This window comes from Xenopus laevis, chromosome 9_10L (genome assembly GCF_017654675.1).
Source record: "Xenopus laevis strain J_2021 chromosome 9_10L, Xenopus_laevis_v10.1, whole genome shotgun sequence".
Classification (NCBI taxonomy): Eukaryota; Metazoa; Chordata; class Amphibia; order Anura; family Pipidae; genus Xenopus; species Xenopus laevis.
In genome coordinates, this window is record NC_054387.1 from 95,434,866 (window position 1) to 95,457,520 (window position 22,655).

The following is a 22,655-nucleotide window of genomic DNA, read 5'->3' on the forward strand; positions in this document are numbered from 1 at the left end:
GAGTGTCTGCTAATCTCTGACCTGTATTTTGTACACAAATCAAATCCACTTTAATGCTCTCACTCCTGTAGCTCCACTAACAGGCCCGGCATCAGCCTGTATGGAACTGCGTGAAGCGGATATCAGCACAAAAAGGCATACATTTGTGTTTTTGCACTGATATCCGGACTGCCGACATCAGGCCTGTCTATGCGGCTACAGAAGCGAGAGCATGTAAGCAGATACACTGTCCCGGCCTGTGTACAAAATGCAGCCAGAGAAAAATGTTGCCCTAAAATGCAACACTGACTGATTCTTCATTCAGCCAAGTAACTTTAAACTTTAAAAGGAAAATATTTCTAAAATAAAAATATGAGCTTATTTTTATGGAAATAAAATGCTGTACTGTTTCAGAAATACTTAAAGGGAAACTATTGAAAATGTTATGTAATCTTCATCATACTGAAATAAACTTTATAAAATATTATCAATTAAATATCCTGCATTGTTACTGAAATAATCAAGTTTATGTTCAATATCCCTCTCTCAGCATCTGCTCTTCATTCTGTCTTCATGCAGCAGATATTCATTGATAGTTAGATCCAATTTATCTTATAGGGGGACTTTCTTTTCCTAGCAGATGTATTAGAGCTCATTCAAAGAACTTATTCCAGTAAAAACAAAATCTAACAAAATAACTGCCTTTTGTACAAATTCTGCATGTAGAGAGACATGTCTGGCGATTTTAATAGAGTGAGCTCTAATACATCTTCTAGGCAAAAGGACCCCCTATAAGATACATTGGATCTAACTGCCAATGATTATCTGACACCCAACTCCTGCATGAAGAGAAACAGATGCTGAGTGAGGAATAGTGAAGATGAACTTGATTATTTCAGAAATGGTTCAGAATATTTGATTTATTGTGTTTAGGAAATTTCTTATTTCAGTATGCTGAAGCTTATAATACATTTTCGCGATCGTTCCCTTTTTAGATATACTTCAGTATGCCCCTCTCGGCAATCTGTGCCTTTTCATGTAGGAGCTGGAGACAAATACTGATTGACATGTATGTCCAATACATTGGTGTTCCAAGCCAATTTGGAGAAACCGCACACCTCACAAACCTGAGCAGAGCTTCCTGGTGCTCGGCGGTAGGGGAATCGGCAACTACCCAGATCACCGGCGCACAGAAGTTTGTTCAGCAGGGCAATTTTGATAATGCAGTGCAACGTTTCGGTTCTGCTTGACAAAGGGGCGTGCCCCGAAACGTTGCACTGCATTATTAAAATTGCAAAGGCTTGCCCTGCTGAACAAACTCCTGTGTGCCGGTGATCTTTCCACGTACCTTGGCTGGGTGGTTGCCGATTCCCCTACCGCCGAGCACCAGGAAGCTCTGCTCAGGTTTGTGAGGTGTGCGGTTTCTCCAAATTGGCTTGGAACACCAATGTATTGGACATACATGTCAATCAGTATTTGTCTCCAGCTCCTACATGAAAAAGCACAGATTGCCGAGAGGGGCATACTGAAGTATATCTAAAAAGGGAACGATCGCGAAAATGTATTATAAGCTTCAGCAGTGTATCATCCTTTTGCTTAGACAATGTATTAAAGGGGTTGTTCACCTTTGAGTTAACTTTTAGTATGATGTAGAGAGTGATGTTCTGAGACAATTTGCAATTGGGTTTCATTTTTTATTATTTAAGGTTTTTGAGTTATTTAGCTTTGTATTCAGCAGCTCTTCAATTTGCATTTAAAAGGGGCGGTATTTTAAAGGGGTGGTATAAACAATCTGGTAGCTAGGGTCCAAATTACCCTAGCAACCATGCATTAATTTGAATAAGAGACTGGAATATGAATAGGAGAGGACCTTACTAGAAATATGAGTAGTAAAAAGTAGCAGTAATAATAAGGGTGTAGCCTTACAGAGCATTTGCTTTTTAGATGGGGTCAGCTGAAAGCTGGAAAGAGTCAAAAGAAAAAGGTAAATAAACTATAAAAAATAAATAACCGATGGACATACTAAGTTTACTTAAAGGTGAACCACCCCTTTAAGAGCTAGCCCTCTGTCTCAAACACAAAACTAAATGATTCAGAGTTCATATTAAATAAAAAAAGTTGCAATTCATGATTGAATTATGCCTGGTTGGGGATCCCTAATGAACATAAAACAAATGAATGCTACATGTCTTTATGTCTAAAGCCTGACATTGTGTTTCACTATGAGTCAAGAAGCAAGTTATGCACCTTTCTTGTTATGGCATAGTGTCCTTTAAGTTCATGCAAAGCCCACTTAATGTCTTGACTGCTGAGCATTTTAAAATCAGCCATAAGGAGGTCTGCTGCTTGAATTAGGCACCGTTGATCTAGGGGAGCGAGTTGTGAAAAATTGAAATAGTCGACCTTGGTCATCTATAAGGCAAAAAACAAAACAAATATTAGAATAGGAAGGAAAATGTTCTTGTGAAAAACCACAAATGTCTTTAGCAAATTATGTACGAATATTTTAGCACTGTGATTTGATGTCAAATGCAGGTCTCTAAAAAATATATATCGAATAAAACAGCTCATATATAAAACACTGCTTCATCTAAAACCATTTTCATAAAAATACACTTTCCTAATAGTATGTGCCACTGAATAACCCTTAAAAAAAATGGCATTCAAGTTTTAAGGTCCCCATGCTCGTAAGGTTCACTGTGCTCGCACACAAACCAAGGGCACACACACATGCAAAGTTACACCAGTCAATGGATGGACAGAGCTTTGTCTTTAGTTCCCACACTGCTTCCTGTTACAGTTAGAGCTGTATTATCTCCTGTCACGTGATCACTGAGTGATATAAAGTGGTGATAAAAGTTAAAAAATATAAAAGGGAAATATTTACTGATATATATGACAGTATGATAAGATTCTTTAATAGGTTACTCATTATGATATAAATGTTCTGTTGGTTAAGTATTCATTCTAAACAGATTGTTTTTATTTACGGTCATTTTTGTAAAACTAAGTCTGTTGGGAAAACGGGAACTCAAATCATAACAGCTAATCAGTGAGCAGAAAGTTACTATTCTGACCAAATATTACCTGCCCGTGTTCAAATAAACAACAACAGTGAATTGCAAATTAGCCTAGTCCCAGCATCAGAGAATAATATATCTTTAACAACTCCCAGTCTCCATTCACAGGCCATTTATGGGTTGTACTTCGAAATTCATTGGGTTTGGGACAAATTGAAAAGTCCAGATTTGCCAATTCAGAATGTTATGAACTAAGCCTTTCCTTCAAATGTTCTTGACATTCTGGTTCATTTCCAGAACAGAGAATATATTTATGTCTAGCAATTTGCAAATACAGAACATTCATTCTCTATACATTTAACTTCAATAAAAGGCCTTCTCAACAAACACAATCAAATACCCAGTGACAAATGCATTTTCATCTCAGTCTATTCAAGATACCACTGCTGATTATAAAATACAACAAATGCCACAGAAATGCTAGCATGGCACTGCTACCACAACCACTAATTTTTCACAGCACTCTAGTTTTTTCCAACCTTTCATAGAATGTTTCTACTTTTAGTTGCTAAATCAGCAGTTTCTACATTAATACATCTATATTCCCAATCTGGCTGAATCTCACACACAAACCCAAATTTTCAGTTGAAATGCGGTTTTCCATTAACCCTTTAAGTGCCACAGAACGTAGAATCTACGTTCTGTGGATCAAAGGACCAAAGTGCCACAGATCGTAGATTCTACGTTCTGCAGCACTTCCGGGTTTGCGAGCGGAGGAGCGGCTGTTAGAGCCGCTCGCTCCGCTCCTTCACGATCCCCTGCCCCTAGACAACGAGCAGAGCAGGGGATCGTGTGGCCCCTGGGGCGCGATCGCCCAGGGGCCCCAAAGCAGCAGCAGGGACGCGTTTCCTATGCGTCCTGCTGCTGCCTGCGCCGCACTTCCGCCCAGCTCCGCCCCCACATGGCTGATGATCGTTGGAGCTGGAGATCTGCTGCGTGGGACCCTTTCTGATCGATCTGCAGCATCTACCCCAGGTAAGTGTAACATTTACACACACAAAAACACACAAACACACCAACACACACTTATTACAGTAATATACACTTACATTCACACTTACACACACTCACACATAGATTTTTGGGGATTGGGGGGGTCACACACACTCACAGCACCCATGTACACTTGCACACGCGCACATGCGCAAATAACATGCAATTTACCCGTTGTGCACACGCATATGTACATATATGGCTTTGTGGCTTTTTTTTTTTTTTTTCTTATCGCATCGTCTCTTTTTGGGCTAAAAAAAATGTTTTATTGCCGTTCCGAATAGCGTATTCGCTAACCGTACTGTGCAATAGCTTTTGTATGTTATTTTGGTGGTTATATTGCAATTTTGGGTATTTTGGTGCATTTTTAGCCATTTTATTGAATTTTTAGCCATTTTATTGCATTTTCAGCTCTGCATTTGTGTTGTTCACTTGTTTCTGCCCGTATAATCGATTTGGCCCAGCTAAAATATTCAAACGGTAATTCTGGTGGCCGATTACACTAGTGTGAAAAAAAAAAGCATTGATTTTTGTGGTTTTATTAGTTTTTGGTGATTTATTTGCATTTCACACTGTTCTGTGTTATTTTGTTTTGCCTATGTAAATTTTATCTACTATATATCCATTTGGGGGTCTCTGTGCGCCACATAGTTTGGTATATCTATGCATATTGGGCATCAAAGTGTTCAGTAGACCCCTGTCATTCATATTTAGGATGTTTTATGCTGATACGTTACGAAATGTGGGGCACATAATGGGGTAAAATTCAAGCTTTGTGACGATTTTCAGAAATTTGATAAAAACCGTTATGTTCAGCATTGCTTTGCAGTTTGGCAGTTTGCTGTAGAAACACTTATTTACCCATTTTGGATTCGTCAGAATGTGTACTTTCTGAAAATATATGGTTTTCTGGGGTCTCTGTACTGTTAGGGGGGTCTAATGTCGCATAATACACACACCAGGTGCTTATATTGCAGCAGCCAGCGCGTCAGCTGTGAAAATGTCTATACATATTGTCATTTGGGGGTCTCTGTGCGCAACATAGTTTGGTATATCTATGCATATTGGGCATCAAAGTGTTCAGTAGACCCCTGGCGCTCATATTTAGGATGTTTTATGCTGATAAGCTACGAAATGTGGGGCATATAATGGGGTAGAATTCAAGCTTTGTGACGATTTTCAGAAATTTGATAAAAACCGTTATGTTCAGCATTGCTTTGCAGTTTGGCAGTTTGCAGTAGAAACACTTATTTACCCATATTGGATTCGTCAAAATGTGTACTTTCTGAAAATATATGGTTTTCTGGGGTCTCTGTGCTGTTAGGTGGTCTAATGTCGCATAATACACACACTGGGTGGTTATATTGCAGCAGCCAGCGCGTCAGCCGTGAAAATGTCTATACATATTGTCATTTGGGGGTCTCTGTGCGCCACATAGTTTGGTATATCTATGCATATTGGGCATCAAAGTGTTCAGTAGACCCCATGCGCTCATATTTAGGATGTTTTATGCTGATAAGTTACGAAATGTGGGGCATATAATGGGGTAAAATTCAAGCTTTGTGACGATGTTCAGAAATTTGATAAAAACCGTTACGTTCAGCATTGCTTTGCAGTTTGACAGTTTGCAGTAGGAACACATATTTACCCATATTGGATTCGTCAAAATGTGTACTTTCTGAAAATATATGGTTTTCTGGGGTCTCTGTACTGTTAGGGGGGTCTAATGTCGCATATTACACACACCAGGTGCTTGTATTGCAGCAGCCAGCGCGCATCAGCCGTGAAAATGTATACACTATTGTCATTTGGGGGTCTCTGTGCGCCACATAGTTTGGTATATCTATGCATATTGGGCATCAAAGTGTTTAGTAGACCCCTGGCGTTCATATTCAGGATGTTTTATGCTGATAAGTTACGAAATGTGGGGCATATAATGGGGTAAAATTCAAGCTTTGTGACGATTTTCAGAAATTTGATAAAAACCGTTACGTTCAGCATTGCTTTGCAGTTTGACAGTATGCAGTAGGAACACATATTTACCCATATTGGATTCGTCAGAATGTGTACTTTCCGAAAATATATGGTTTTCTGGGGTCTCTGTACTGTTAGGGGGGTCTAATGTCGCATATTAGACACACCGGGTGCTTATATTGCAGCAGCCAGCGCGCGTCAGCCGTGAAAATGTATACACTATTGTCATTTGGGGGTCTCTGTGCGCCACATAGTTTGGTATATCTATGCATATTGGGCATCAAAGTGTTCAGTAGACCCCTGGCGTTCATATTCAGGATGTTTTATGCTGATAAGTTACGAAATGTGGGGCATATAATGGGGTAAAATTCAAGCTTTGTGACGATTTTCAGAAATTTGATAAAAACCGTTATGTTCAGCATTGCTTTGCAGTTTGGCAGTTTGCAGTAGAAACACTTATTTACCCATATTGGATTCGTCAGAATGTGTACTTTCTGAAAATATATGGTTTTCTGGGGTCTCTGTACTGTTAGGTGGTCTAATGTCGCATAATACACACACACCGGGTGGTTATATTGCTGCAGCCAGCGTGTCAGCCGTGAAAATGTCTATACATATTGTCATTTGTGGGTCTCTGTGCGCCACATAGTTTGGTATATCTATGCATTTTGGGCATCAAAGTGTTCAGTAGACCCCTGGCGCTCATATTTAGGATGTTTTATGCTGATAAGTTACGAAATGTGGGGCATATAATGGGATAAATTTCAAGCTTTGTGACGATTTTCAGAAATTTGATAAAAACTGTTACGTTCAGCATTGCTTTGCAGTTTGACAGTTTGCAGTAGGAACACATATTTACCCATTTTGGATTCGTCAGAATGTGTACTTTCTGAAAATATATGGTTTTCTGGGGTCTCTGTACTGTTAGGGGGGTCTAATGTCGCATATTACACACACCGGGTGCTTATATTGCAGCAGCCAGCGTGCGTCAGCCGTGAAAATGTATATACACTATTGTCATTTGGGGGTCTCTGTGCGCCACATAGTTTGGTATATCTATGCATATTGGGCATCAAAGTGTTCAGTAGACCCCTGGCGTTCATATTCAGGATGTTTTATGCTGATAAGTTACGAAATGTGGGGCATATAATGGGGTAAAATTCAAGCTTTGTGACGATTTTCAGAAATTTGATAAAAACCGTTACGTTCAGCATTGCTTTGCAGTTTGACAGTTTGCAGTAGGAACACATATTTACCCATATTGGATTCGTCAGAATGTGTACTTTCTGAAAATATATGGTTTTCTGGGGTCTCTGTACTGTTAGGTGGTCTAATGTCGCATAATACACACACCGGGTGGTTATATTGCAGCAGCCAGCGCGTCAGCCGTGAAAATGTCTATACATATTGTCATTTGGGGGTCTCTGTGCCCCACATAGTTTGGTATATCTATGCACATTGGGCATCAAACTGTTTAGTAGACCCCTATGTTTATATTTAGGATGCTTTATGCTGGTAATGATACATGGACAATACGATGCTGGAAAGTTGAAGCTTTGAGGCAATTTTCAAAATATTTTACCAAAACCGCCAAATTTGGCAAAGCCTTGCGACTCAGTAGTTTGGGGCAGAAAGGCATGGGTACCCATTTTAGATTCTGTATAATGTGTACTTTCCAAAAATATATGGGTTTGGGGGGTAAACATATATTTCTGTGTTTTTACCCCACAAAAATGCAGTCAATGTGTTGATTTTTCATTAGCTGAAGTTACCCACAGGACTATTTGTATGCGCTAACTTCATTTTGGGGCCTCTAACTGCCATATACTTTGGTAAACCTATGCACAGTGGGCACCAAACTGTTTGGAAGACCCCTGGCAATCATATTTAGGGTGTTTTTTTTTGGTGCGTAACGATACATGGGTGATATGGTGCTGAGAAGTTGAAGCTTTGAGGCAATTTTCAGATATTTCACCAAAACCGACAATTGTGGGAAAGCCTTGCGACTCAGTAGTTTGGAGCAGAAAGGCATGGGTACCCATTTTAGATTCGGTAGAATGTGTACTTTCCAAAAATATATGGGTTTGGGGGGTAAACATATATTTCTGTGTTTTTACCCCACAAAAATGCAGTCAATGTGTTGATTTTTCATTAGCTGAAGTTACCCACAGGACTATTTGTATGCGCTAACTTCATTTTGGGGCCTCTAACTGCCATATACTTTGGTAAACCTATGCACAGTGGGCACCAAACTGTTTGGAGGACCCCTGGCAATCATATTTAGGGTGTTTTTTTTTGGTGCGTAACGATACATGGGTGATATGGTGCTGAGAAGTTGAAGCTTTGAGGCAATTTTCAGATATTTCACCAAAACCGACAATTGTGGGAAAGCCTTGCGACTCAGTAGTTTGGAGCAGAAAGGCATGGGTACCCATTTTAGATTCGGTAGAATGTGTACTTTCCAAAAATATATGGGTTTGGGGGGTAAACATATATTTCTGTGTTTTTACCCCACAAAAATGCAGTCAATGTGTTGATTTTTCATTAGCTGAAGTTACCCACAGGACTATTTGTATGCGCTAACTTCATTTTGGGGCCTCTAACTGCCATATACTTTGGTAAACCTATGCACAGTGGGCACCAAACTGTTTGGAGGACCCCTGGCAATCATATTTAGGGTGTTTTTTTTTTGGTGCGTAACGATACATGGGTGATATGGTGCTGAGAAGTTGAAGCTTTGAGGCAATTTTCAGATATTTCACCAAAACCGACAATTGTGGGAAAGCCTTGCGACTCAGTAGTTTGGAGCAGAAAGGCATGGGTACCCATTTTAGATTCGGTAGAATGTGTACTTTCCAAAAATATATGGGTTTGGGGGGTAAACATATATTTCTGTGTTTTTACCCCACAAAAATGCAGTCAATGTGTTGATTTTTCATTAGCTGAAGTTACCCACAGGACTATTTGTATGCGCTAACTTCATTTTGGGGCCTCTAACTGCCATATACTTTGGTAAACCTATGCACAGTGGGCACCAAACTGTTTGGAGGACCCCTGGCAATCATATTTAGGGTGTTTTTTTTTGGTGCGTAACGATACATGGGTGATATGGTGCTGAGAAGTTGAAGCTTTGAGGAAATTTTCAGATATTTCACCAAAACCGACAATTGTGGGAAAGCCTTGCGACTCAGTAGTTTGGAGCAGAAAGGCATGGGTACCCATTTTAGATTCGGTAGAATGTGTACTTTCCAAAAATATATGGGTTTGGGGGGTAAACATATATTTCTGTGTTTTTACCCCACAAAAATGCAGTCAATGTGTTGATTTTTCATTAGATGAAGTTACCCACAGGACTATTTGTATGCGCTAACTTCATTTTGAGGCCTCTAACTGCCAGATACTTTGGTAAACCTATGAACAATGGCCACCAAACTGTTTGGAGGAACCCTGGCAATCATATTTAGGGTGTTTTTTCTTGGTGCGTAACGATACATGGGTGATATGGTGCTGAGAAGTTGAAGCTTTGAGGCAATTTTCAGATATTTCACCAAAACCGACAATTGTGGGAAAGCCTTGCGACTCAGTAGTTTGGAACAGAAAGGCATGGGTACCCATTTTAGATTCTGTAGAATGTGAACTTTCCAAAAATATATGGGTTTTGGGGGGTAAACATATATTTCTGTGTTTTTACCCCACAAAAATGCAGTCAATGTGTTGATTTTTCATTAGCTGAAGTTACCCACGGGACTGTTTGTATGCGCTAACTTCATTTTGGGGCCTCTAAATGCCAGATACTTTGGTAAACTTATGAACAATGGCCACCAAAATGTTCAGAGGAACCCTGGCAATCATATTTAGGGTGCTTTTTCTTAGTACGTAATGATACATGGGTGATATGGTGCTGAGAAGTTGAAGCTTTGAGGCAATTTTCAGATATTTCACCAAAACCGACAATTGTGGGAAGGCCTTGCGACTCAGTAGTTTGGAGCAGAAAGGCATGGGTACCCATTTTAGATTCTGTAGAATGTGTACTTTCCAAAAATATATGGGTTTTGGGGGGTAAACATATATTTCTGTGTTTTTACCCCACAAAAATGCAGTCAATGTGTTGATTTCTCATTAGATGAAGTTACTCACGGGACTGTTTGTATGCGCTAACTTCATTTTGGGGCCTCTAAATGCCAGATACTTTGGTAAACTTATGAACAATGGCCACCAAAATGTTCAGAGGAACCCTGGCAATCATATTTAGGGTGCTTTTTCTTAGTACGTAATGATACATGGGTGATATGGTGCTGGGAAGTTGAAGTTTTGAGGCAATTTTCAGATATTTCACCAAAACCGACAATTTTGGGAAAGCCTTGCGACTCAGTAGTTTGGAGCAGAAAGGCATGGGTACCCATTTTAGATTCTGTAGAATGTGTTCTTTCCAAAAATATATGGGTTTGGGGGGTAAACATATATTTCTGTGTTTTTACCCCACAAAAAATGCAGTCAATGTGTTGATTTCTCAGTAGCTGAAGTAAAGTCCTGAACAATTTGGATGCGCTAACTTCATATTTGTGTCTCTAAATGCCAGATACTTTGGTAAACCTATGCATAATGGATATCAAACTGTTCAGTGGACCCCTGGCAATCATATTTCAGGTGCTTTTTCTTGGTACGTAATATAGTTTGGGATATGCGGAGCAGCAAAATAAAACCTTTGAAATGATTTTTCAAAATTTTGAATTTTATTTTGAAAAACCGCTATGTTCAGACAAGCTTTTCTGTTTGGTAGTTGGGAGTAGAGAGACATAGTTACCCATTTTGTAATCGGCAGAATGTGTACTTTTCAAAAATGTATGGTTTTCTGGGGTAAACCTATGGTTTCAGGATTTTTTGCCTTGGAATCTAAAGCATGCCGTTTTCTGCCTTAGTGCTTTCAAAATTCAGTAATATACTGCCGGGAGTTTTTGCTGTACAGAAATCCTAAATCTCCCTAAAACTATACATATCTGGTATTGGCACGTTCGAGAGACATAAGGCTTTCCAAATCAGTTGGATTTTCATCTGTAAAATGAAATATTTTTCTGGTATAAATTGATATACAATGAAAAATGGTAATTTTTCATTTTTTTTTGTTATTTAGCACTATAAATTTTTTTGCACAGGTGGAAATACATGAAAACTCAGGCAGATTTAGAAAGCTCAGTTTCTACCGAAAAAAACAATGTATAGTTTTCCTAGGTAAACTATAGGTTTCCCCTCAGAAAATGCCCCTAAAGTGAGAGAGCACAAAATGCTTAAAAACGGCTGGCATTTCGCGTAACCAAAATGTGAAATTCTGCTGGCACTTAAAGGGTTAAGATAGTTTTTTAGCTTTAGATCCTCAAACTGCTTTATGTTTTATTAAAAAAAGCATCAGAGGACCATATCCATTTAGGACATTTTCAGTAACTTTTGTTAAAAGGCCACCATTCACAATCTTAATTAGGAGCAATTGTTATTATCTAAATTAGTTTTTCTAAATAATTTATTTACGAGAATTTGAAAAAAAAAAACAAAAAAAACCAAAACGTTTTAATCATTATTGAAGAGCTAAGGTTTAGGGCAGAGACACACGTGGAGATTCAGAGATGCCTATAAAAAGAGGTGATTAAATAATCACCTCTTTTTATCCCTGAACTGCCTTCCCGCCAGCTAGAATCTAAATCGCCTTCAGGAGGCACAGAGGCACTCTGATCAAATCGTATTTCGAAGTCACTCGCTCAAAGTGAGACGATTCTTCGTCAGGCGACTAATCTCCCCTAATCTCCACGTGTGTCATTGCCCTTAGATTTCTAAAAATTTTAAATGTGTTGTTCTGCTTCTTCTAGTTTAAAGTAGTGTCAAATACTAAATTATTTAACAGATAAAAACTTATCAAAGTATGTGCCCTTCTTTGTGTTAAAAGTTTAGATTTTACACTCCTCGGGTTGCAAAGAGCCTCAGTCAACAAGCCAGTTGACCAAGTAAGGAATTATAAGAAGGTCCTGGAACATTTTTGGATACTGGTTTGTTCCTGCCCTTAGGGCAGCCATAGTTTTAGACTGGTAAGCCAAACTCAGCACCAAAGTCAGTATAACATTTCCTGCATGTAGCATTTGACACAATTTAATTATTTTTTTTAACTTCCAGTGCCAACACTGAAAAATATGTTTTTGTGATCGAGGTGTAACATTCACCTTTGTGGTACGGCAAACAAGCACAGAAAACAAAATTGGGAGGGAACAAGAAGTACAAAGTTCAACCCTTAAAACCTTTAAATAAATTGAAGTACCTTGGGTTCCTCAAGACTGGTAAGTAAACAGCTACTCTTATTTAGAACAGTCAAACCATCTCTCTTTGGGTAGTCAGGATCTTCCAGAAGTGTGTTACATATGCTGAAAGAAAAATACGTAACAATGTATATGAAATTGTGTATGTGTTGTTTTAAAGTAATTAACATAATATACTGTTAGCATACACTGGTTAAATTGTGTGTTTGCTTCAGAAAGATTACTATTTATATAAATAGGCTGCTGTGTATCCATGGGGCAGCCATTCAAACTGGAAAAAAAGCACAGGTTACAAAGCACATAACAGACACTATTGTATTGGACAGGGCTTAACTGTTATGCCTATACATAAGAGTGTGCACCACAAGTGTTGAACATACAGTGGTAGGTTTAAGAGTTGATCTTGTAACTCTACCTGCTCTATTATGAACATTGAGCAAAACCCTTCCAACCCTATCTCATTTATGATTTCCGCTATCCCACTAAAACAAGGAAAAGTCTTTTAAATATACAGCTCAGCAATGTAAGCCATTCAGCCATGTTTCAGCAGTACCAATGCCATTGTCCTCCTCATTCAGAGCCATCAACTACAGCTTTCTTATTTAACCAGCCAAGCTTCTTCCATTAGTAAACAGTTGTAATTCTGGTACCAGATTTTAATATTGTGTATAACTTTTGGTTCTATCCATATACAGCATGATATCACCCATCCACCTTTTCTACCCCAATTCTTCCCTACTATGCCAATTCTTTCATATCCGAAAGCCTACCTCTTACACAAATTTCTAAACCATGCTTTAAACAACCTATGCTACTGATGCCTCCATAACATGGCATGGACCAGGAAGCCCTTGCCTAGTTGCCTTAACTTAACATTGTCTTTCCCAGTCCCTGCCAGTATTCTGTTCACTTGCTCTGCCACATTGCAAACTCAAGCACCAGACAGAACGTTTGGCATGAGGGGTCCTTGTGATGTATTACTCTAACCAAGGGATCCCCAACCTTTTGAACCCGTGAGCAACATTAAGAAGTAAAAGTGGATTGTCAACCTACATTGAGGTTCTGTTTGGCACTATACTTTGTTTTTTTGCAACTAAAACCTGCTTTCAAGCCAGGAATTCAAAAACAGGAAATTGTTTCATACATACCGTAATTTCTGTTTCCTGGTCACTTCCATGGCAGCATTCACCAACGGGTTAACTTCCCCCTGCAGGCCAGCGGACAGGACCTCCCACTATCAATTTAAAAGTTCCACCTCTTCCCTAACCCCCTAGTCTCAGTATTAAAGCTGTCCCCTATGAAGGGTGGGAAACTCCCCGGTGAATGCTGCCATGGAAGTGACCAGGAAACAGAAATTACGGTATGTATGAAACAATTTCCTGTTTTCCCTAAGTCACCCATGGTCAGCATTCACCAACGGGACATACCCAAGCTAAAAACAGAGGGCGGGACAAAAAATGCATTAAACAGAACTTTTAATCTGTGGAAGACATTACAGACTGTAAAACTTTTCTCCCAAATTTAGCTTCTTGGGAAGACAATACATCCAATTTGTAATGTTTAACAAATGTATTTAAAGACGACCATCTTGCCGACTTGCAGATGCTCTCTGGCGACTCCCTGGCTTGCGCCGCCCAGGAACTTGCCAATGCCCTGGTAGAATGAGCCTTCAACCCTTTAGGTACTCCCCTTCCTGCCACGTTGTATGCCTTTGCTATGGCCGCCACGATCCAGGAACTAATAGTTCTCTTCGTTGGGGCTTGACCTTTCCTATACCCGTTAGGTATTATGAACAAATGCTCTGATTTCCTCCATGCTTTTGTTCTTTCCATATAAATCTTCACAGCCCTTACTAAATCCAGGGTGTGCCACACATCCTTTCCTCTGCAGATGTTGGGTCTGGAAAGAAAGCAGGCAGAATAACCTCTAAGTCCATATGGAACTTGGACATGACCTTTGGAAGGAACCCGAATGCCGGTTTCAACACAACTCGATCTTCAAATATCACTGTATGTGGCTCCGAAACTGACAGAGCTGCCAACTCTCCCACTCTACAGGCTGATGTTACAGCCACCAAAAGAATCACCTTTAGCGTCATATTCCAAACGGAGGCCTTCTCCAATGGTTCAAATGGAGACTCAGACAAAGTCTTCAGGACGAAGGGAAGATCCCATGGGGGAAGACAACTTCTTTTCGTTGGTCTTACCCTTACTAGGGCATTAAAGAATCTTTTCACCAGCGGTTTCTCTGCCCAATTCTTCCCTGTTAATGCCGAAATTGCAGACACCTGTCCCCTCAGTGTGCTACAATGCAACCTCTTCTTATACCCCGAGAACAAAAATTCTACCAGCACTGGAGCTGATGGAGACAAAGGGTCTTCTTTCCTCTCTGCAGCAAATTCCACAAACTTCTCCCATACTCTATAGTATTGCTGGGAAGTGCTTGGTTTCCTTGACTTCAACAGAAAGTCTATGACTTCCTCCTTTTGAAAACACTGTGTTAACTTTCCCCTCTCAACCGCCAAGCCATCAAGGCTAGATGATTGTGCCTTTGGATCTGGATTGATCTCTGCGTCAACCAACCTGGAAAGCTCCTAATCTGCATGGGCTTCTCTATGGCCAGCCTTTGGAGAAGAGGAAACCATGGCCTTCTGGGCCAGAAAGGGATTACCGCAATGGCTTCTGTTCTGTCTTTCCTTATTTTTTTCAAGACTCTCCAAATTAACGGGCATGGCGGAAACACATAAATTCTGCCTTCTGACCAACTTTGACTCAGGCCGTCCACCGCCTCTGCCTCTTTGCAGGGAAACCTTGAAAAGAACCGGTGACACTTCCGGTTTTGTGGGGATGCCATCACATCTATCTCTGGATGCCCCCACTTTCTCACTATGTCTTCGAAAATCCAATCGTGTAGGCTCCATTCTCCTGGGTCCAACATTGTCCGACTGAGGAAGTCGGCCTTCCAATTTTCCTTCCCTGGAAGATGGATCGCGGTCAACCCTTCTAGCCAACCTTCTGCCCACTGAAATAGTGGTTCTACTTCCTCTAGCAAGGACACGCTTCTGGTGCCCCCCTGTTTTGCTAAATAAGCTACTGCTGTAGTATTGTCCGACATAACCTTTACTTGTTTTCCTTTCAGTAGGTGTGAAAAATATGTGAGGGCTTCTCTTATCGCTCTCAACTCCAGAAGATTTGACGGCACATTCTCTCCCTTCCAAGTGCCCTGAACAACCTCTTCGCCTATGTGGGCTCCCCATCCCACGCTTGACGCATCTGTGGTTAATATCACCCACTCTGGTTCTTCCAACGGCATTCCTCTTGCCAAATTCTTCTGTCTGCACCACCATAACAGGGTCTTCTTTACCTCTTGTGGTACGAACAGCCTCCTCTGTAAATGTAGATGAGGCTGCTTTACATTTCTTAGAAGAAACATCTGCAAGGGTCTTAAGTGCCATCTTGCCCATCTCACTATCTGTATAGTTGCCGACATGGATCCCAGCACTTTCAGACAATGATGCACGGACACTGTCTTTCTTTTCCTGAAATCTTCTATCAAGTCGACCACCTTTACTTGACGCTCCAAGGGAAGACTGACTAAATTTCTGTCTGTTTGAAACAAAGCCCCTAAATATTGTAGGGTCTGAGCGGGAATTAAACTGCTTTTCTCCAGGTTCACTATCCAACCGTGATCTAGCAAAAATTCCTTTACTCTGGCAGTATGAATCTCTGCTTCTGCCTTTGATCTTGCTACCACCAGGATGTCGTCTAGGTAGTGATACACCGCCAAGCCCTCCTTTCTTAATTCCGCTATGAGAGTAACCAATATCTTTGTAAACACCCTCGGGGATTGGGCTAGACCAAACGGAAGACACTTGAATTGAACATGTACATCGTCTATTGCGAATCTTAGATACTTTCTGTGCACCTGTGCGATCGGAACATGAAAATACGCATCTTTTAAATCTATGCTCGTCAGCCAATCTCCTCTTGAAATGACTTGCATGATTGACATTAAGGATTCCATCCCGAATTTTCTCACTTGCAGGAATCTGTTCAGTTTTCTCATATCCAGCACCGGTCTTAATGCGCCTGATGCCTTTTTTACTAAAAAAAGTTTCGAATAAAAACCTGTGCGTCTTTCTTGAGGAGAGACCATCTCTATTGCCCTCGACTCGAACAACTGTTTCAAGTACTCCTGGGCTATTTCTTTGCTTGACTCTGTCTCCTTGACCACAGACTTTATGAAAAAATCTCTTCTGGGTACCGTCTTGAATTCTAGGAAAAACCCTGATTCCACCACGTTTCGTACCCATGTGTCTCGTATGGTTGTGGCCCAGACATGAGAGAAATCGGCTAACCTGCCACCCACCATGTTCTGGGCCCTGCCACCTTCATTGTCGACCGGAAGTAGATGGGGCTGAGGAAAAAAACCCCGGTTTTTTCGCTGCCCCTCTGGAACTTGGACGTCCTGATCTCCAAGAAGATTGCCTGGAATACTCTCTACCAGGCTTGTACTGTTTAGACGTCCTGAATGACTTATCCTTCGGTTTGTTGTAGTTCGTCTCAAAGCGTGGTCTCTTTGCTTGACTCTCTTGTGGCAGAAACACGCTTTTTCCACCTGAAACCTTCTTTATAATTGCGTCGAGCTTCTCTCCAAACAACATCTCACCTTCAAAAGGCAATTGACACAGATTAGTTTTTGAAACTGTATCCGCTGCCCACGTCTTCAGCCATAAAGCCCTTCTGGCTGCCGACAGTGCCATAGATCTTGCCGAAAAATGCACTAGGTCTATCGAAGCTTCGGATATAAATTCTGTTGCCATTTTACAATCTGTCAACATTTCCAAAAGCCTTGGTCTCTTTACATTAGAAGATATCGCTTCACCAAGTTCTGACAACCACACCTTCAAAGCTCTAGACACTGAAGTCAGAGCAACAGCTGGTTTACAGGCTGCCCCTGCGGCCCCAAAAGCTTTCCTTAGATTGAACTCTATCTTCTTCTCCATTGGCTCCCTGAAGACTGCCGCATCATCTACTGGAAGTGTGGTCTTCTTAGCCAGCCTCACCACGGCCGCATCCACCTTAGGTGGTGAATCCCAGGTCTTAGAATCCTGTTCATCAAAAGGATACTTCTTGTTGAATTTCCCTGTTGTCTGAGCCCTTTTCTCAGTCTTCTTCCATTCTGACGCAATAATCTCCTTGATAGACGAATGTACAGGAAAGCATGCGGATTTCTTTTTTGATGATGGAAAGAGCTTATCCGCCGATGATAACTTTGTCATCTCTGTTGGAAAAGTTAGAGTCTGTCTGACTGCTTTTATTAACGGGTCACCGCTAAATCAAATGTTGATTCTTCTTCCGAATCAATCTCGCCCTCCTCTGATCCTGCCTGAGAGAGGACGTCCGAGTCAAATGACAGGTTTCCCTCTGATACATCTGAAAAAGACTCCCCCTGTCTTCCATGCTGGTGTCTTGGTCTTTTCTTAGTGCCTGACACTTCCTGGAATCCCTGAATAACTGCCTGTTTTATCACCGAGGCTAAGGATTCCCATTGATTTTCTTGTGAAACAGAGGATCCAGGCTCCTGTTGTTTCTCTGCTGAAATCGTTTTCTCTGGAGACTTGTCTTTTCTTACATCTGTAGCAGGAAGGCTGCATGAAAATAACAACACTGTTAGAAACTGAGCCCTCTCTCCCTGCCATATTTTCTCTGACCTCATACATCACCTTTTCCCTTTAGGGTGAGAGGCTTTTCCCGTCATACCAGGTTCCATTGGAAAAACTGGTTAAGAGAATAGATAAAAAAGTAATCAGCCACTGGTCTTAGAATACAAGAAAAACTCAGCTGATATCCCCCACGTACCTGTGTGCATAAATGCTCAGCTTAACTGATGGCAAAATGGCACCCACAGGAAGTGTGTATTGCTTTAAATAGGGCAGGTCAGACTCCTGCATATATCAATGTTTTCCTTTCACTGACTGCCCCACCAATGAATTCAGCCTTCTCCAGGCTAGGACGCTGGAGTTTTAGCGCCAAAAACCGCCTCCATACTTTCCTTTTTCCATCTTGAAATTTTTTCGCTCTTGCCCTCATCCAAAATGGCCGCCGCGTCACTTCCGCCGCGTCACTTCTGGTCCATGGCAATCTCCTAATCCTACAGTAAGCGGCGTGCAGTTAATGGCGCACTTACACTCCGTCTTCAGACTTCACCTGACCAGCACAGCCGGAGGATCAGCCCCAAACATCGCCCATCACGGCCATGCTTCCTCCGCATCCCCCTGACCCGCACACGGGAGGAGAGACACGGGCATGTAAGTAAGCCCCTGCTGACCCCTTCTCTGGGGAGCTAATCTTAGGCCCTTACCGAATCTTCTTTTAGTAGTCCTGTTTCTTCATCCAACAGGCTATCCTCTCCCTGGCCCGGACAAAAAAGACTAGGGGGTAAGGGAAGAGGTGGAACTTTTAAATTGATAGTGGGAGGTCCTGTCCGCTGGCCTGCAGGGGGAAGTTAACCCGTTGGTGAATGCTGACCATGGGTGACTTTAGGGAAAATAAGCTCCGGCTTTGAGGCCACTGGGAGCAACATCCAAGGGGTTGGAGAGCAACATGTTACGCATGAGCTACTGGTTGGGGATCACTGCTCTAACCCCTTGCTAATAACAATCGGCATCTACCTTTCCTGTACAAGAACAGCTGCCCACCAGAGTGCTATACATGTTCTTCTTTCACTGCAGATGGGTATTTATATTTCACAATAGATACACGTGTCTGTATTTCTCAGCAGTGACTGTACCATCAATTTGACCAAATCAATTAATTATTTGCCTAAAAGCATTACCATTCCTTTCTTGCCGCAATTCTGGCAAAAGTTCAAAGAAACTATTTACTTCTCTTCCGACAGAAGAACAGCATCGAGCATCAAAGGTTTATCAGATATATTTCTGACCTTGCAGAGACCACAACAAAACTTCAGCTTTCCCTCCCTCTGATGATATAGATATCATCAGAGATGCACAGAGTTAAGCAAAATTGTAGGTAACTTTCTTGTTGTTTAGGAAAAAACTCTGCCAAAAGTCAGCTCTCAGGGCTTCCATGCAACACCCTATCAGATAAGTAGAGGAGACAAACTTCATCTTACAAATGTGGTCTTCTCTCTAAACAACTTCATAATCCACCACCATCCTTAGCATTATCTTAGTATGATAATATTGACAGGCAGCTAGAGGCATGGTCTGCTGGGAAAAAATTTAAGATAAACTTCTGCATACTGAAATAAGAAACTTTATAAATACAATTAAAAATTCTGTACCATTTCTGAAATAATCAAGTTTATCTTCACTATTCCTCTCTAAGCATCGGTTTTTCTTCATTCAGGAGACCAAGAGAGGTTATGGTTCAGTCGTGCTCCTTCCAACTTATTTTGGCTGTAGATTGAGGAGTCTGTGCACCACCACAAAAGGGATCAATTTCAAATGTAGGAATCAAACAGCTGTAGGGCAGTATTAAGTAAACTGCAAGTGTTATTTTATTAGCAGTGTGAGTACACTACATGTTTCAGCCTGAGCCATTTCTCAAGTGTACAGGGTGCAAGGCATTATGGGATTAAATACCTTCATACAAGGAAATTCCCCCATTCACCTCTTAAAGTGACAGTGTCAAGTGAATACGAGATATTACAAAATTCAAATAATATTTCAAACAATATCAGGAAATTAGGGAGATTGCATCATTGCCTATCCTGCAGCAAACCTAAGGGTATTAAGAGCCAGCTAGTCCTGAAAACGTTCACGGAACGCCTGCCATGTAAAGTACATTTTTTTTATATATATATATATATATATATATATATATATGTTGATACAGGAGCTATGGCTAAGGGCTGGCAATTTAGAATATTGCTTACTGTGTCTACATGTTTTTTTTGCAGCCCTAAGTAGGCTAACTTTGGCAGTACTTTTGATATTGAACTGTATGCATTAGGGATAGGCAATGATTCAATTTCCCTAATATGGACTACAAGGACACACAATAAAGGATGGACTACACATTTGTGAATTAACTTTAATGGACTAACTTCAGATTGATATTGTTTGTTATATTATTTGAATTTTGTAACATCTTATTCTATTCCCTTGACACTGTCACTTTAAGAGGTGAATGGAAGGTATTTAAATTCCATAATGCCTTGCCATGCCAAGAAAGGGCTCGGCCCAAAACATGTAGTGTACTCACACTGCTAATAAAATAACACTTGCAGTTTACTTTATACTGTCACTATTAGAAAAGAGAAATCGATGGCGGAGCTCTCCCCACTCCTTCCACTCTCCCACGTCCTCCGCAGCTATCGCGGGATCCCGGCAACACTCAGCCGAGCATTCACTTACACACGACCAATTTACCGCTGGCAGCGCTGGAAAACGTATCCACGGGAGACGGTAGGAATAATATCAATGTCTGGCTTTATTTAAACATACATAGTGGTTTCAAAGTAGTGGGAGTGCCAAAAACTGACGCGTATCGTGCCCCACACTGGGCACTTCTTCAGAGAACTCTGAAGAAGTGCCCAGTGTGGGGCACGATACGCGTCAGTTTTTGGCACTCCCACTACTTTGAAACCACTATGTATGTTTAAATAAAGCCAGACATTGATATTATTCCTACCGTCTCCCGTGGATACGTTTTCCAGCGCTGCCAGCGGTAAATTGGTCGTGTGTAAGTTTACTTTATACTGCCCTACAGCTGTTTGATTCCTACATTTGAAATTGGTTTCTCTTCATTCTCTCTTCATGCAGGAGTTGGGTGTCAGATATTCATTGACAGATCCAATATATTTTATAGAGGGGACTCCTTTTGTCTAGAAGATGTATTGGAGCTCACGCTATTAAAATCACCAGACATCATGCAGGATTTGTGCAAAAGGCAGTTATTGTTTTAGATTTTGTTTGTACTGGAATCAGTTATTTGAGTGAGCTCTAATACATCTGCTAGGAATGGAAGCCCCCCCCCCCATAAGATATATTGGATCTTCTAACTGTCAATGAATATCTGCTGCAAGAAGAAAGAATGAAGAGCAGATGCAGAGAGAGGGATTGTGACGAAAAACATGATTATTTCAGAAAGTCTGAATTGATTGAACAGTTTTTAATTGATTGTATTTAGAAAAATTCTTATTTTAGTATAATGAAGTTTATATTAAATTCATTTTCGCGATAGTTCCCCTTTAAATGAGACATCATTTTAACATATTAAACAGTTCTTAGATAACCTGAATTCAGGAAAGCAAGCAGACTAGCATTTAATGGCATAAAGTGATACAAGTGAAGCAGAAAATTAAAAAAGTCAAATAAAGGCAGTCAGATTATGAGTATTCAGTATATGTTATATATACACACACACACACGTACACACACACACACTACTAGTACATTGCTGTAACTACCAATAAACAAACCTACATTGTCATGTTTCATATACATATGAATAAATTGTAATTATGGTTACTTTGTTCCCTACTTACACATTTAAGTCGTAGCACTGTTTGGAGAGAATCAGTCCTTTCACATACCCTTGCTCAACATCTGGAAATCTTGCTTCCTGTATAGCAGACAAACTTAGCATTAACAGGTTAGATGAGGTAGGGGAAAAATATTATAAGGTGCAATGCCCTTAATTCCACTTATTACAGTGAAAAGTGCAACAGATACGCTGGTATTAAATCATTCCAAAGAGTTGTGCTGAAGACCCCTTAAAGTAAATGAGATATAATCAATAGGCAGACCATTCTTGAGGTAAAATAAGCCTACCCACCAGACATTCAAACAAAGTTTAAACAGATTGTCGGTATGAGTCTACACAGTCCCTCAAGCAACAATGAACAAAATTAAAACATATATATATACACTATAATTCAGATATATTTATAAAAAACACCACAAACTGCCCCAATAACAGTGAATGCTCACAGGATATGTACAAATCTGTACATTTTAAACAGCAAAACTGGTTTTGATAACTTAAGGATGGGCAAATTTGACCCGTTTCACCAAAAATTCGCTGACGCCCATTAAAGTCTATGGGCGGCAAAAATGTTTTGACGCACTTTTTTTTTTTTTGAGGCACGCTGCCGTACAAGTCTATGAGCATAATTTCCGTGTCGAAACAAGGCCCATCCCTATTGATAACCCTTCACTTGTTCCACATGGAGCTCTTCACTTCCTCATATTCCAACCAGTATTACCGTATATACTCGAGTATAAGCCGACCCGAGTATAAGCCGAGGTACCTAATTTTACCTACGAAAACTGGGAAAACTTATTGACTCTAGTATAAGC

The 22,655-nt window shown here is 40.6% G+C and overlaps 1 protein-coding gene across 3 annotated transcripts in view; it reads right to left on the bottom strand.

Moving 5' to 3' along the window:
- The window catches only part of rnf216.L (ring finger protein 216 L homeolog), a 78,974-nt gene that overhangs the window by 35,936 nt on the left and 20,383 nt on the right, over positions 1-22,655 (bottom strand). For all 3 annotated transcript variants that reach the window (XM_018233923.2, NM_001114820.1, XM_018233924.2), the window contains 3 exon segments: positions 21,842-21,918; positions 12,328-12,430; positions 2,227-2,391 (listed from right to left, as the gene is read on the bottom strand). In XM_018233923.2, the coding sequence (XP_018089412.1) occupies positions 2,227-2,391; positions 12,328-12,430; positions 21,842-21,918 (345 nt within the window).